The following is a 16,568-nucleotide window of genomic DNA, read 5'->3' on the forward strand; positions in this document are numbered from 1 at the left end:
CCAAAGGGCAAACCTTAATTCTCCTCCGCCCATCCATCCATCCGTGGACTGCGCGGGCCCAGAGCTTGTGTGTTAATGGAGGGCATTTTTATAATTAGGCATAAATGTAATGAATCACCTGGTCCATGCGGAGGCGTTCTTCGATGGGTTCCTTCAGGAACCTTGTGAGTTCTTTTCGCCAAGTCTGCAGGCTGCAGGTCTTCCCCCCTTGTCCCTTATTGTTCTCCTTCTCTGACTTCCTTTCTTTTCGTCATTACTCCACCTTTTCTTTCTCCCTCTGCCGTTCCTCTCATTGTGTCTCCTCCTCACGTTCCTCCGCCCTCCACATTAATCACATGGCAGGCAGAATAAAGCAGAGCATCTGTAATAGTTTAGCAGCGTCACTGAAGGACAGGCAGAGGTCGGCTAGCATCACAGCTAATGCATCGACATCTAGCGCGCACGGGCGTGTGTGAGTGTGTGTGCGTGCACATGTGTGTGTGTGTACATGTATTAACAGTAATAGATGGCTTGAAGTGCATGCAAGGACAGAACGGGGACATGAGGCACTAAAAATGGATCGTTACCTGGTGGTCTAACACTCACGCACACACACTCACACACACTCTCAGTACATCTCCCTCACCCGGCTGCGCTGCTTTATTTGATCGGATTTTTGGAGCATTTTTAACCCTTTTCTCTGTGTTATTGATGATATCAAGACAAACAGGCTCATTATTGACTCTTTTTTAGCTCCTTCCCCCTGCTAGAAACCGGAGGCTGGTCTAACTGAAGAGAACTGAGGCGTCTGTTTGGTTGGCAGCTTGATTTGTTGCTGCTGCAGAGGTTTTGCGTCACTTTGGTCCTTCTGCTGCCAACAGTTCCTCCTCCTGCTTTCGATTTTGCTCCTGCTTGTTTTCCGATCATAAAATGCTCTTTTTCTTTTCCTTTTCAGCCAAAATGAACTGGAAAGATTCCCTGCTGATAAGCTGCCACACAAACTCCCACCGTGGCCTGCGGGAACAAACAAACAAATGGCATTCAAGCGTGAACTTTACAACCTCGGCTTTTATCAAAAACTCTGAAGCCAAACAAAGACGACTCCTTATCATTGAAGCTAATTTTTAATTTCACGGGTGTTGTTTTAAGTTTGAAGGACATTCTGCGCTGTTTATTTTCCTCGTTTAGTTTCCCCACACGCCCTCGCCGTCTCTCAGCCCATGTAGACCTTTGTGTTCGAGTCCCTGAACAGATAAGGAAGTCATTGTGTCTCCTGTAATGAAAAGGCAGGGTGAGTGGGGCGATAGGATTTTCAATATCTCGCCGCGCTCGGGTGAAAGTGCCGTGCACGCGCCGTAACCTTGAGCACGGCGCACGTCAATCAATCCAAATCCATTCGGCCGCATCCTCCCGCTCCCCTTGGCGACTGAGATGAGCGTACGTGGCGTCCGACGTCAGCTCCTATCGATGACTTCTGCATCTAGGCTGAGCGAGTGTGATCGGCAGCGAGCTTTGGGGTTCGTCCCCCCTGCACGGCGCCGCTGGGCCATTCAGTCGAAATAACAATCGATGAGTCACAACCAACCACTGGAATAGCAACACAGGAAATATCATGATTTAGTGGTGCAGCTCTTAAAATTGCATCTTCTTTTCTCAAATACCTGATGGGAACTTGAATAGAAGACACCATGTTTCTCAAACACACTGCTGTTCATTAGATATATATATATATATGATACTTCTGTATTCATTGCTCATATTAATAAAGTTTAACACATTTCTATTTAATGCCATCAAAGATGGACACACCAATCAAACGCGTCATGATGTTAAAGTTGTGCCTGCCTACAATCAGTCAAACCTGCTGCCCGACCAAGAAATATCAGTCAGATTTATTATGGTTAAAAAAGCAAATCCAGGCTGCCTATCTATGAAAGAGATGATTGTGGTGGCCTTTGAGACTGGTTTGTTACAAGCGTTTTCTTCTGACTGATGAAAGGATCATATAAATCATATAAAAGAAACAATTTTTCCATGCGAGAAAGTTTAAGAATGATGGGACTGTTTTTTAACTGAGGTCAGATGATCCAAACTGGAGCAAAACTCTCATCAGTTGCCCAAGGTTTGGGTTTTTTTTACGACTTCCCTCTCAAAGTCATCTTCTCATTTCTGCTTGGACCACTTTTAGCACTGATGCTGATTTTAGATTTCTCCCTGAAGTCCCCGAATGCCTCTTTGCTCTTTGCCCAAAATGCTGGCCCTTCAACTTGACTTTCATTCTGGTCACACAGATGAAGTCAAAGGGCCATTTTCAGATATTCATTTCTGATGAACACAGTATTGGGTCCATTTACTGTCTGCACGTTTGAGGTCATGACAAAATGTAAGAGGTCAAAATGGGAACTGCACGGAGTGATTTAAAACTAGAGAGCAGTGGTCCAAGGGCAGTGTTGGTCAAGTTACTTGAAAAAAGTAATCAGTAACTAATTACTGATTACTTCCCCCAAAAAGTAATCCCATTACTTTACTGATTACTTATTTTCAAAAGTAATTAATTACTTAGTTACTTAGTTACTTTTTAAAAACACGATTTACAACCTGAATAGGTGATAAAGCGATAGATCTTTCAGCCCAATTCTACTTTTTCTGCATAATCCATCATACAAAATGTAACCAAATGGAAAAGTTTCTTTTTAAAACTTGTTTTATTAGTTTTAATCTTTTAACTTTATGCATCAAGCAAAAATTAAATTATCTGCAACATTCTCTGACTGGAAGAAATTAGTTTAACATTTAAACCTATTTTCTGCACATTCCAGCACATAAAATATATATATTTTTTGTGTTTGCACTCAGTCTTTCAAATAGATGCAAGTAAAACACAGCAGAACATAAATAAAGTCAAAGACTAGCGGTCCTGTTGCTCTATTTTCACCTGTAAAGCAGGAGTAGGGTAGGCGGAGGTTTACCCTGGTGCAGGTGTGCCGCAGCGGTCAGTGGAAGAATCCGCGCGAGTTTCTCTGTGAGTTTCCCATTACGTCGTAGCGCACTCGGTGTTTGCTTGGAAGTTTAAGGGGGGTTTTTTGCTGTAAAAAGAAGTTTTCTTCCCACGCACGATGGACGCTAATGTTTTTGTCACTTTTTATGGAATCAAACTCAAAGTAAGGTCAGTACTTCCACACTTTAAACGCTGCACGCTCATACTCTCTCCCACAGTCGATATGTGATCCATTGTTGATCTGCACACAGCTGTTGTCACGAACGTCGCACTCGCTTACGTCACTGTCATGAGACGTTCTCGCAAAAAAATCACGGTTTTAGTAACACAGTAACGCAGCGTTCCTACGGGAAAGTAAAGGTAATCTAATTACCGTTTTTGCAATAGTAATTCCTTACTTTACTCGTTACTTGAAAAAAGTAATCGGATTACAGTAACGCGTTACTGCCCATCTCTGTCCAAGGGCGTGCAAGAAGATTAGCATGAAGGGAACATTCAGGGGTCAAACCAGGGGTAGTTTTCGCTGTTCTTAACAGGATGGAATTGCACAGAGATGAATCAAATATTCTATATTCTCTCTCTCTCTACATACATTATATATATATACATATATATATATATATATACATACATATATATATATATATATATGTATGAAAACACCCAGCACGCCCCTGCGGGCGGTTTATCCTTCAAGCTCGGGTCCTCTACCAGAGGCCTGGGAGCTTGAGGGTCCTGCGCAGTATCTTAGCTGTTCCCAGGACTGCGCTCTTCTGGACAGAGATCTCCGATGTTGTTCCCGGGATCTGCTGGAGCCACTCGCCTAGCTTGGGAGTCACCGCACCTAGTGCTCCGATTACCACGGGGACCACCGTTACCTTCACCCTCCACATCCTCTCGAGCTCTTCTCTGAGCCCTTGGTATTTCTCCAGCTTCTCGTGTTCCTTCTTCCTGATATTGCTGTCATTCGGAACCGCTACATCGATCACTACGGCCGTCTTCTTCTGTTTGTCTACCACCACTATGTCCGGTTGGTTAGCCACCACCATTTTGTCCGTCTGTATCTGGAAGTCCCACAGGATCTTAGCTCGGTCATTCTCCACCACCCTTGGGGGCATCTCCCATTTTGACCTCGGGACTTCCAGGTTATACTCGGCACAGATGTTCCTGTACACTATGCCGGCCACTTGGTTATGGCGTTCCATGTATGCCTTGCCTGCTAGCATCTTGCACCCTGCTGTTATGTGCTGGATTGTCTCTGGGGCATCTTTACACAGCCTGCACCTGGGGTCTTGCCTGGTGTGATAGACCCCAGCCTCTATGGATCTTGTGCTCAGAGCTTGTTCTTGTGCTGCCATGATTAGTGCCTCTGTGCTGTCTTTCAGTCCAGCTTTGTCCAGCCACTGGTAGGATTTCTGGATATCAGCCACCTCCTCTATCTGCCGGTGGTACATACCGTGCAGGGGCCTGTCCTTCCATGATGGTTCCTCGTCTCCCTCCTCTTTCTTGGGTTTCTGCTGCCTGAGGTATTCACTGAGCACTCGGTCAGTTGGGGCCATCTTCCCAATGTATTCTTGGATGTTCCTTGTCTCATCCTGGACTGTGGTGCTGACACTCACCAGTCCCCGGCCCCCTTCCTTCCGCTTAGCGTACAGCCTCAGGGTGCTGGACTTGGGGTGAAACCCTCCATGCATGGTAAGGAGCTTTCTTGTCTTTATGTCAGTGGCTTCTATCTCCTCCTTTGGCCAGCCTATTACCCCAGCAGGGTACCTGATCACGGGCAGGGCGTACGTGTTGATGGCCCGGATCTTGTTCTTACCATTCAGCTGACTCCTCAGGACTTGCCTGACCCTCTGCAGGTACTTGGTGGTTGCAGCTTTTCTAGCGGCCTCTTCATGGTTCCCATTCGCCTGCGGGATCCCCAAGTACTTGTAACTGTCCTCTATGTCTGCAATGTTGCCTTCTGGTAGTTCAATCCCCTCAGTTCTGACTACCTTCCCTCTCTTTGTTACCATCCGACTACACTTCTCCAGTCCGAACGACATTCCAATGTCATTGCTGTATAGCCTGGTAGTGTGGATCAGTGAATCGATGTCTCGTTCACTCTTGGCATACAGCTTGATGTCATCCATGTACAGGAGGTGGCTGACAACTGCTCCGTTCCGTAGTCGGTATCCGTAGCCAGTCTTGTTAATGATCTCACTGAGGGGGTTCAGGCCTATGCAGAACAGCAGTGGGGACAGAGCATCTCCTTGGTAGATCCCGCACTTGATGGTGACTTGTGCTATGGGCTTGGAGTTGGCCTCTAGTGTTGTACGCCACATCCCCATTGAGTTCCTGATGAAGGCTCTTAGGGTCCCATTGATCTTGTACAATTCTAGGCATTCCAGTATCCAGCTGTGGGGCATTGAGTCATAGGCCTTCTTGTAATCAATCCAGGCAGTGCACAGGTTGGTCAGTCTGGTCTTGCAGTCTCGGCTGATTGTTCTGTCTACCAGTAGCTGGTGTTTTGCGCCTCTGGTATTCTTGCCAATTCCTTTCTGTGTCCCACTCATGTATTGACCCATGTGCCTGTTCATCTTAGCCGATATGATGCCTGACAGGAGCTTCCATGTAGTACTGAGGCAGGTTATTGGTCGGTAGTTGGGGGGGACCGGTCCCTTCTTGGGGTCCTTGGGGATCAGGACCGTCCGGCCTTCAGTTAGCCATTCCGGGTGTCTCTCGTTAACTAGCAGCTGGTTCATTTGTGCTGCCAGACGCTCGTGGAGTGCAGTCAGCTTCTTCAGCCAGTAGGCGTGAACCATGTCGGGCCCTGGTGCTGTCCAACTCTTCATACTGGAGACCCTTTCTTGGATATCTGCCACTGTGATGGTTACTGGACCCTGTTCAGGGAGGTCGCTGTGGTCTGCCCTCAGATCCTCTAGCCACTGAGCATTGCCGTTATGGGTTGCATCCTTCTCCCATATGCTCTTCCAGTATTGCTCCGTCTCCAGCCTTGGTGGTGCTGTTCTCTTATTGTTCCCTTGCCACTGAGAGTACACCTTTGCTGGTTCTGTGGAGAACAGCTGGTTTATTCTCCTGCCTTCTATCTCTCTGGTGTACCTCCTCAAGCGGCTGGCCAAGGCTGTGAGTCTTTGCTTGGCAGTTTCCAAGGCCTCAGGTATGGACAGCTTGCTGTATTTCTTATGCACCTTATTTGTCTCACCTTTCTGCAACTCCGTTAGTTGGCTAACCTCCCTCCGTGCTACTTTGATCTTGCCCTCTAGCCTCCTTCTCCATGGAGGGTACTGCCCCTTGTGGCTGTTCAACTTGTAGCCAAGCATCTCACTGATCACTGCTGCCGTATTGTAGATCAGCTTGTTAGTGTCGGTAATCGTGGTTGTAGGTATTGCCCGTAGTGCTGCATTAACATCATCTAGCAGACCTTCTGAGGGTACTTCACGTAATCTTGGTAACCGGCTACGGGGGATCCAGGTTTCAAGCTTGGCCATGATCCTATTTTTCAGGTCAGTTCCTCTCGCACTCAACGATCCTTCTCCTATCGCACTTGGGGCTATGTACCCAATCTCGGGTGGGGGTGATGATATCTCCCCCCTGACCTGGCGTCCTGACTCCTCCTTGCCGTAGCATTTGTGTTGTACCTCGTCAATCTCTAGCTGTGAGAGCAGTCCCTTCTTTCGAATGTTGGAACACTGAGCTACTAGTTGCTTCGCCGTCATTGTGGATGTTGGGTATCGAAGAATCCATAGGTCCCTCATCCTATTCATGTAGCCCCTTCCGCCGGGGTTACTTGCGTAGTAGCATTCCAACAACGCCCTGTTTTCGTCCCTTGCCCACCGATGCCTTCTTGTTCCAGTAGCCCACTTTTCGTCAGGGTGCCCTGGTTCCTCAACACCTGACGCGGACCTTGTTGATCCGGGCGACGTCCGAGCCGGCATGCCTTCATATTTATCTGTCTCGCTCATGTCTGCGGTAGGCTTGCTTAGCATAGGGGGTCTAGCCTTAGGACCCTTACTGGATACAGACGCCCCAGGCAGGAATCGAACTTGTGATCCTCTGTTCCAAAGTATGTATATATATATATATATATATACATACATATATATATATATATATATATACATATTCTTCTTTTCCTCTTTATTTTAATTAAGACAGCCAGCTGAGAATGAGACGCTAATTCCACCTTAAATTTCTGGTTTATTCAGACACACGGTCATGTGATAAAGTACTTCACTTCCTCGCTTTTCATTTTCACTCCACGTCATCAGTTATTTGTTTTGCATGACTGCACATCTCTGAAATTCACTCACACACACCTCTCAACAGTAACGTCTTTCTCTGGTTCCTAACAGCCTGAGTCTTGGCCTGTGTTGCAGGAGGATGAGACGGGCGAGGGCCGCTTCAGTTTCCCCGGTTACGGCATGGGCCCCGCTTGCCTGCAGGCTAAGGACGGCATGGCCATCAAAGGCAACAACAACAATGCCCCGACCTCGGCCGCACCCGAAAAGAGCATCGAGGAGATGAAGAAGCTGTTCATTAGTCGGGCCAAGCGCATCGACACGGTGTCCCGCGTGGCCTTCCCACTCGTCTTCCTCATTTTTAACATTTTCTACTGGATCATTTACAAGATCATCCGCAGCGAGGACATCCACAAGCAGTAGTGGAGAGCTGAGGAGGAGGACGAGGAGGAGAACGGTGCGAAGAGGAGAAGACAGAGAAAAGGAAACAGAGCGCTGACTTCGGTACAAGATCTGTTGCCCCTTTTTCCACCGAGCGTTCTCTCCTCTTCCTCTTCCTTCGCCTTCATTTGGTCGAGGAAAGTCACTTTCTTTGTGGCGGTCGCTCACCATGGCACCACCTGACGCCTACAGACACGATTTCAAATATTTATTATTGCTTTATTTTTCCTTTAATCTCCTCTCCTACCCTGAAACCTGCCCCGTTCCCGTCTCCTTCCAGCTCCTGAATAATCCGGACCGGTGCAATAGCAATGCAGTAAAATGCATGATATATGAATGTGGCAATATATTCAAGAAACGAAAAGTTCAACTTTTGCAGGCATCCCAGCAAAAACTGTGTGGGAGCAGTCGGACTGAACAAGCGAGGCTTGTAAAAGAAATGTTGTGTTTTAGCTTTTTGTGTGACGACAGATATAATGCTATGTGACGGGTGGGTCGTGCGAGAGCAGTGTAATATACTCATATATGTTATCATAACTGGGAAAAAATAGGATGTTTGTTTCCACAGGTGGGCGTCTGGATTTAAAGGATTTTTCACCCAAAAAAAAGAAAAGAAAAGAAGGCGGGCCGATCGGTGCTTCCATTGAACAAAGCGATGCAAAGGTCGCGCTTTCTGTATATCGAGATTTGCTTCAAATGTGTACTGCAAGCACTCCTCAAAGCTCCCCCTTGCTCCCGCTGCCATCAAGCACCGTGAAACTGAACCGACCTGTCAATCACACGACTGGACGACATGGGACAAACTATCTCATTTATCCGTGCTCAGCGTGTTCCTCTGCCTGTCCTTCATTTCTGTTTTTTCGGTTGTTTCTTAATGAATTTCTGTGCCGACTCAACACGTGGCTCCTGCGGCGCTCTGACACGCAGGAAGGAGGTGCGCTCTGATGTCAGCAGCTGATGTCGCCTCGCAGGCTCCTGGGTTTTTGAGATTTCGCTTTGTTTTGGTGAAAGCGGACAGAGAACTACTCGAGCGAGGACGTAGCAACACACAGATACGTTTACATCTCCAGTAGTGCTTCCTTGCTTTGACCCCGCCTTAACGTGACGCCGCCCATCCCGCTCCCCAGCCGAGAGGACATATGTTACCTTAATTAACTGTATTCCCGCCTCATTCGTATGCACCGACTGTAGCTGCAAACCTCATAAAGCTACGCCGCCATCCACATGCAGAGGCTGTGATGAGGGGATTCGTCATTTGAGGCTTCATAAGTGTGACTAATGATTTTATTTGTTTCGTTTTTTTTTCTTGTACTTTGCACCAGGCTTCTCTATGCAATGATCAGTATATGCAAATATGATTTTTCCCACGTCTTGGCACCCTCATCCACATCCCGCTGCAGACAGTGAAAAAAGGTCTTTCATGCTTATTGGTCAGAATGGAGACAAAGGTGTTGCAAACTGCCCAGGCACTTCTGCCCAATGCACACGGATCAGTAGATGGAGAAAAATATATATAAATATATATGTGTGTATGTTTTAAACTAGAAATCTGAAGGAAGGAGGTGGAAGGAGGAGAGTGATGATGTGTGTGCAGTGAGAACTCTGACAGGCTGTGATGTGCAATGTTCTTTTTTTTTGCAAACATTTAATCAGTCTCACACTATCTTTTTCTGCTTCTTACACAAAAACCTGCCTTTGCAGCCAAACCTCAAAGGAGCACGTCGACGATTCTTTGTGAGACACCGGGAGGCCTGGCTCAGCCGCACTGCCCAGTCAGAAACATTTTATTAAATTCCAGCTTGTGCGCTGGTTAAATTAGCCCGATGTAGCTATTATATATTATAGTTTGTGTTTCCTGGTTCTGTCCCAGTCCACAGACATACTGTAAGAGTCTTAGAGAGAGCGGATGAATATTTCCGATTATTCCTCTGATAACCTCTGATCAGTGAGCCACCAGCTGAAAGTCAACCAGCCAGCTAGACCTTCCTCGCTCTGACAATAAAACATGGATTATTTGTTTTGGTCTAAATATCAGACATGGGGAGATTGGCACAAAGTGCATCTCCACTGTTAACTGAAACAAACATTTCGCTGTCCAACTCTGCATTGTGAGAAAAAATATGATTTAAGAGGCTATAATTTCATATTCCTTTTATCCTCAGAGACAGAAATACAAAACAATATTTTCATTTGGATGATTTCTTCATTTCTCTCCTCCTGCTGTTTAATCCATGAATCCGCAGCAAAGGGATTCCTTAAAACGAATTTGGGTTTTGTGTCTTTTACAGAACATCTGATGTAGATTTTAATTTACATCATTCGCTTTGTCTCAAAGTACACTGCGAGCAATCCGAAGGGCTATGCTCCACCTCTCCCTCTGCTCACATGATCCCAGCCTGTTCTGACTTTAAAATGGAAGTGCCATAAAATCTGCTTCAGTCCAAACTATGCATCTCATTCACCGAATCATTCCCAGAAAAGGAAAACTGCTCAAAGCTGGGACCTCAGAGGTGCTTCGGTTACTTACAGAGGCCGTTTTATTTCCACATGCGCGGCTGTGTTTCCGTGAGCTCCGGTCGAATCCCCGCCTTCACCCTCTCACCCTCCTTATCGTTACACCTTCAGAGATGTGGGCACGGATTCAGATTCAGAGCAGATCAGACGGTTCAAGCAGGGAAAGTAAAAAGGTGGTGTTTTTTCTGAAAACCCACAAATATGCATGTTAAATGAAGACCTCACCCAGGTCCAAAGTCACACTTGTACTTCTCTGCTATTCATGTATGTGGGAGCAACGAAGCAAAACAAGCTCACTGGGCCTTTCAAAGGCTGCTGCGATGCTTCTCACACAGCGTTCTTGGTTTGACCAAAGTTCTCCAGAAATCACCTTAAAGCTAATTCCAGGTAATAAACTCTTTCAGTTACACGGGTTAGTCAAGCAGGTGCAGTACTTAAAAAGTAAACCGTTTAGTGCTGCTGAAAGGAATATTTTATATTTGTGTACAGGGACAAATCAACGCTGTCTTAAATGGAAGTGTTCGACTTTTAGTCCACCTGGCTCAGTCGTGGTGAGGCACACAACAAACTTTAAAATATCTTTTATAATAGAGCTTGAGGTGCAGCTCTTCCCAGCAAATGAACTTATAGATCCGTGCACGCTCGCCAGGAAAATCGTATTTTGTAGACTTGGCAGCTCCTCTGAGCGACACGTATGATGCAAACCGCCTCTGATGGCCTCTGTTTGCAGTGAAGCCTCCTCTGTGGTCACGGCCTGCACCCAGGTGGGAAACCTCAGCCGGCTCAATCTGATTAGGACGGCTCCTTTTATCTTCTGTGCCAAAAACACAAGGACATCAGTCGCCTGTTTTACATACACATGCACATCTTCTCGTGCCATATGGGGGTTGAATATGCAACAAAAAAAGAGGACCTAGAAGCATATCGTGCATCCATTCAACCACCATTTCCCAGCATTTACGGCCCTCCCCTCAGGCGTGGGTCTCGTGCGTGTCATAGTTGTTGTAGAGCTTTTTGTCAGGCCTCATGCCGTCGTATTAATCATTGTTCTCTGTGGGTTTGGGGGGCAGAGGGGGGGATACTGTGGGTTGGTTTTGCATCGCGATGTGATGCAAACTGACAGAAGGATGAGAGAGCGGGATGCATTTTTAGACGTTTATGGATTTTAAAGTAGCATGGTTTGATTTGCCGATGATTAATGATTCACGGGCTTTTGCAGGGTTTGTTTGATTCTCTTGTATTTTATTGTATGTACTATACAACCCGATGACCCCGAGGCAGAAGGAGAAAAAAACAGAGACTCTCGAACTGCTGTGAACTAAAGGAAACATTATTATGACGATTCTTCTTATTATTATTTATTTATTTACTTTCTTTGCACAAGTTGGAATGGCCTTAATTTTGCTTTAGTTGCTTCTCTCGTGTATTGGCACAAAGTGCACCTGTTTCGTTTGCCGAACTTACAATTATGCTCATTATGACGCTTATAATCTGAACGTGCACATCAGAGCAGAATGAAAAAAAAAAAAAAGTTCAGCAAATCCTTTTTATTTTTCATTAATCTGAGAATCAATATTTTGCATGAATATAAATAAAATGGCAGATATTTTGGCTTGTATAAAAAAATGTGAAGCAATTTGAAGAGAAAAAAAAAGAATGTACCGTTTCTGCTGTATCTGTATATATCTAAATATTTACTGAAATATGTCATACTACTAATTCTATTAATGATTAAAGGTTTTCTGAACAAAAATCTCTTTACCTGTTTTTGAACATTGTCGAGGTTGTTGGAGTTGGATCTTCTGCTTTCTGTTACTCGACTCAAGGATCTGTGTAATCGTTCGAGAAAAAGTATTAAAAATTGCAAAGAAATCCCGGCTGCAGGTTGTTTTTATTTTAATAAAGGTCAGACTTCTTTGTTGTGTTTATCGTGCTTTCAGAATTTCTTTGCCCCACCTACTGCTCACGCAAAATTCCTGCAATTAGAGTGCTTCGCGTTAAGCTGCAGACAAGGGAGCAGGTCAACCATGTGTCCTAAAACTTGACGTTAGAAGTCGGAAAAATGCGTGAGTGTGAGGATTTCCTACAAAACTGCAGTTCTTCTGAAGTGTTCCTCTTCTGCAGGGGTCAGTATTGGCGGTAAACCGGTGACGGGGTCGTGGGTGGAGCAGCAAAAGCTGGGTCGTGTGCTCTGACCCAACAGACGAGCTGCTGTAGCTCAGACGGCCGGTGTCAGAACACACATAGCATCAGTGGCCACCAGAGGAACACCTCGCACTAAGGTTCATTATGGGACGGTGGGCCGGGGTCCCTGTATATGTCTGAAAAAGCAGTCGCACCTTTCCATCAAAACCTCTGATCCTGTTGAATCCAGGAATATGGCATGTGGCTATGTCAGGTACATGATGTACTCCAGGTAATGATGTTAGCACCTGGAAAAATGCAGAGACCTCCAACGGGCTCAGGGAGGGGCTGCGGCCACCTGAGAGCACAGAGGAGAGAGAAAAGAGAGTCTAACTAAGGGAGGATTCGGGGTCACCTGGTCCAGCCCTAACTATATGCTTTAGCAAAAAAGGAAATTAATCTTAAAAGTAGAGATCGTGTCTGTCTCCCGAATCCAAACTGGAAGCTGGTTCCACAGAAGAGGGGCCTGAAAACTGAAGGCTCTGCCTTCCATTCTACTTTTAAGTGCTCTAGGAACAACAAGTAACCTGTGAGAGGTAAGTGCTCTAATGGGGTGATATGGTACTGTAAGGTCATTAAAATAAGATGGGGCCTGATTATTTAAGACCTTGTATGTGAGAAGCATGATTTAAATTCAGGGAGCCGATGAAGAGAAGTCAGTATGGAAGAAATCTGCTCCTTTGAATGAAAAGAGCAGATTTAAATGGCAGGTCCTTTAATTATTTTATTCCCATTAACCTGTCTGCATGGCTCTTACTGTAAAACACAGCATTTACTTAGCAAGAGGAAAGTTGACGTCATCATTTAGACCTTATCTCCTGCTGTACTTTTTCACTGGTGTTTGGAGAAGGACCAAGTTGGATATAATATAAAAGGTGGATATAATGTATTTAATATAAAAGAGGAGGCAGCCAATATGGTCTGGACTGCACAAGTGCACACATATCATCAGTGTAAAGTTACAGATTTGTATAGGAATCCACGCCTGGAAGCAATTTAAATGTCTGCAGCACGACCACAGGAGCTCCACCTGAGCTTTGTTTTTAATCCCTACACGTTTCAGATTTGGGGGGTTGTGTTTTTTTCCCCATCAGGATCTGAGGATAGATCCAGAAAGCTCCAGAGAAAGCTTCTAAGTTAGGTGTACACTATGTTCCCCATTTTCAAACAAACTGGAGCTTTTTCAACAGGTGGTCACAGAAATAACATGACTGGTAAGTTAAACAGCAGCAGAGCCCGCACTTTGACAAGTTCACTGTTTCTTTCCAGACTAGACTCCAGGAGTGGATATTTACCTGACAGAAATCACCTGCATGCAAATCTTTAAAGCCACAGGGCCGTTGGGCTCGTTGCTCATCTGTTAGTCAGCCTGCAGCCTGCACTCAGGTGGGAATTGCACTTTCAGTTTGACCTGGTTCTGAAGTTTATTGCAGCCGTTCCCGTGGGTCAGACACTGAGTTTGGTTTCTTTTGGTTCTTCCTCTCTGTATCCGACACCCCAGCCAGTAGGAAACATTCCCACAGTGATGGCAAACTGGACCTCAGACGGAAGCTCATGTGTTCAGTAATGAAGCTATGTGATCACTCATCTGCCTGGTGCTCTGTTCTTTGCTCCAAACCAACTGCCCTTTTCACTTTAATCTCACTCCTCTGATGTCATTCTTATTCATGCAGCCCACCTCCTCCCCATCTCCACCTCCTCCAGGTCCCTAGAGAACCATCCAAGCCTCCAACAACTGTCTACACTCCTGAGGATGTGGCTCTGCTTTGATGGCTCATCAGAGTCTAATCACACAGCTTAACTGAATTCTGTATCTCAGTGAATCATGTTCAGGCCTTAAAAAGGAGAAACTGTTTAGAAAGTTCTAATGATCGTTATAATGTTTGTGATAAAATGTTTTAATCAAATGTTCAAGGAACATTTTAAGCATCTTTATATTTAAAAAAAAAAAAAAAAACCTTCCTGTAAACTGTCTTCTTGATCTCCAGTGTGAGTGAAAGCAGGATGTTCCCCCGGCAGCATGCAGAGCTGCATAGACTTGAGGTCAGGCCGAGTATGAAGGACCCCGAGTGTGGCAGACCCACAGCCGAGCGTCTGAAGGTCAACTTTTCACACTGTTATAGAAACTGTGCCTGGGAGGGAGGGAGGGGCTTGTTCTCAGGATCCCTCAGTCACAGGGACAGATGAAGTCTATACACTCCAGCTTCATGAAGTGTCAGGCGAGCTGGTTTCAACAGGAAATCTATGCTAATCATGTCGATGGGAGCACCTCTTATATGTCTCGAGACTCCGCCCAGCACGGTGCTGAGAAATGATCCTCTGTGTGTGTGTCCAAAAATTGGACGTTTACTATACTTGTGGGGACTAACAGCCCTTATGGGGACCAAATGCCCAAGTTTGAAGGCATCTTTGAGGCTCAGAATGTGGCTTAGTGTCAGGGTTACAGTTAGGTTATGGTTAGGTTTAGGCTGTGTGTGTGTGTGTGTGTGTGTGTGTGTGTGTGTGTGTGTGTGTGTGTGTGTGTGTGTGTGTGTGTGTGTGTGTGTGTGTGTGTGTGTGTGTGCAGTACGAGCTGTTAAATCACAGTGAGTGGATCTGCGTCAACACGACTGTTTTACTAACAGGACCAGAAACTGGGCACAGACATTGTCAGAGATTTACAGTTAACAAACAGTCAGGTGAATAAACAACAATGAGACACTTGTGTAGGTTAACGTGCTGCACGGGTGAAAAGCTCAGAGCAAATCACACCGAACTGAAGTATTCGTTTATTTTTATAGGTTACATCGTCAATATGCAAATATAATCACATTTCCTGTTACGCAGGTCCTGATGTCTGTCTGCATGCAAGCTGTGTGTGTGTGTGTGTGTCACAGAGTATGTGTGTTGCAGGTCAATTTCTAAGAATAATATAATGCAAGTCAACTTCTGCGGATATGTATTTCTGTGCTGGTCTCTTGTCAGTGTCACAGGGTCAGCTTCCTGTTTCTACAGAAAACTGTCTGGTGAAATATGTATAACATAACTTTTGAAGCATAAGCAAATAAAACATTAAAAACTCCCTGACAGACATGCTTGTATATTCATAGTCTGTTTTCTGTTAAAGCTGCTCATAGGGGGCTACCTGATTAATTCAATTCAACTTTATTTATACAGCACCAAATCACAACAACAGTTGCCTCAAGGTGCTTTATATTGTAAGGTAATAATAATACATACAGACAAAAACCCAACACTCATATGACACCCTATGAGCAAGCACTTTGGCGACAGTGGGAAGGAAAAACTCCCTTTTAACAGGAAGAAACCTCCAGCAGAACCAGGCTCAGGGAGGGGCGGGGCCATCTGCCGTGACCAGAATCACTGTGGGTTCTTTACCTTTAAATATAAAGCATCTTGAGGTTACTGTTGCTGTGAATTGATGCTAAATAAATGAAATAAATTGAATTAAACTGAAGTTTCATGCTCAGTTGGATTTAAGTCAACTGATTTCAGCCCCCTTGTTTTGGCTTGGAGAAACGCTCTTGTTTCTCTTGTCCTGCTGCAGATTTAAATTCAGGGAGCCAATGACAGTCCGCGCATGAATAAACCCCACCTGAGGAATCCCAAACACTGGGATGGCCTGACTGATGGGGACTGTGTATGAGAGTGACTGACTTTAAAGTGAGGACTGTGTGTTTTAATTGTGTCTGCTCAGTGTGTTTGAGTGAAACCTCCACACTGTGAGCAGAGGGCTCCCTCAAAGACAAACGTGTCTTTGTCCCAAACATCATGGAGGGACTGCACACACACACACACACTGACCCAACGCGATCCAAACCAGCTGAACTCAAGGTCTGTAATGATACCACACTGTAATATATGAACTTAATCTGGTATCAGTAATGGCACCATTATTCCTTTAAAGCTCATGCAGGGTCATTAAAGACGTGTTGGTCACATTAATACTAAAACAAAGTTGTCAGAGTTTCATGAATGTGCAGCTCTGGCACATCAGGCTGTCTGATACACCACACTGGGTTTTAATGACTCGGAATCAGTGGTGGTGGTGATGATGATGATTGCAATTTTTGTGCCAAGGGATGCAAACCTTTGTAAATAACCACTCATTAATGGTCTCATTTATCTGGCCAGTCACTGATCCGCCAGCTCTACTGGGTAAAATCGAAATATGTGCTCTTGTTGATTGGTGCTTGGAAAGATTCTTTCAA

The 16,568-nt window shown here is 45.3% G+C and overlaps 1 protein-coding gene across 4 annotated transcripts in view; it reads left to right on the forward strand.

The window, feature by feature from the left end:
* glra1 (glycine receptor, alpha 1) overlaps positions 1-12,045 on the forward strand; it is a 133,318-nt gene extending 121,273 nt beyond the window's left edge. For 2 of the 4 annotated variants that reach the window (XM_026185126.1, XM_026185144.1), the window contains one exon: positions 7,333-12,045. In XM_026185126.1, coding sequence (XP_026040911.1) covers positions 7,333-7,641 — 309 coding nt within the window. In that variant the 3' untranslated portion in view covers positions 7,642-12,045. The remainder of the gene's footprint in view (positions 1-7,332) is intronic. The other 2 variants (XM_026185135.1, XM_026185152.1) reach the window with 1 other exon arrangement.
* The last annotated feature ends 4,523 nt before the right edge of the window (positions 12,046-16,568 follow it).

This window comes from Astatotilapia calliptera, chromosome 2 (assembly GCF_900246225.1).
Source record: "Astatotilapia calliptera chromosome 2, fAstCal1.2, whole genome shotgun sequence".
Taxonomy (NCBI): domain Eukaryota; kingdom Metazoa; phylum Chordata; class Actinopteri; order Cichliformes; family Cichlidae; genus Astatotilapia; species Astatotilapia calliptera.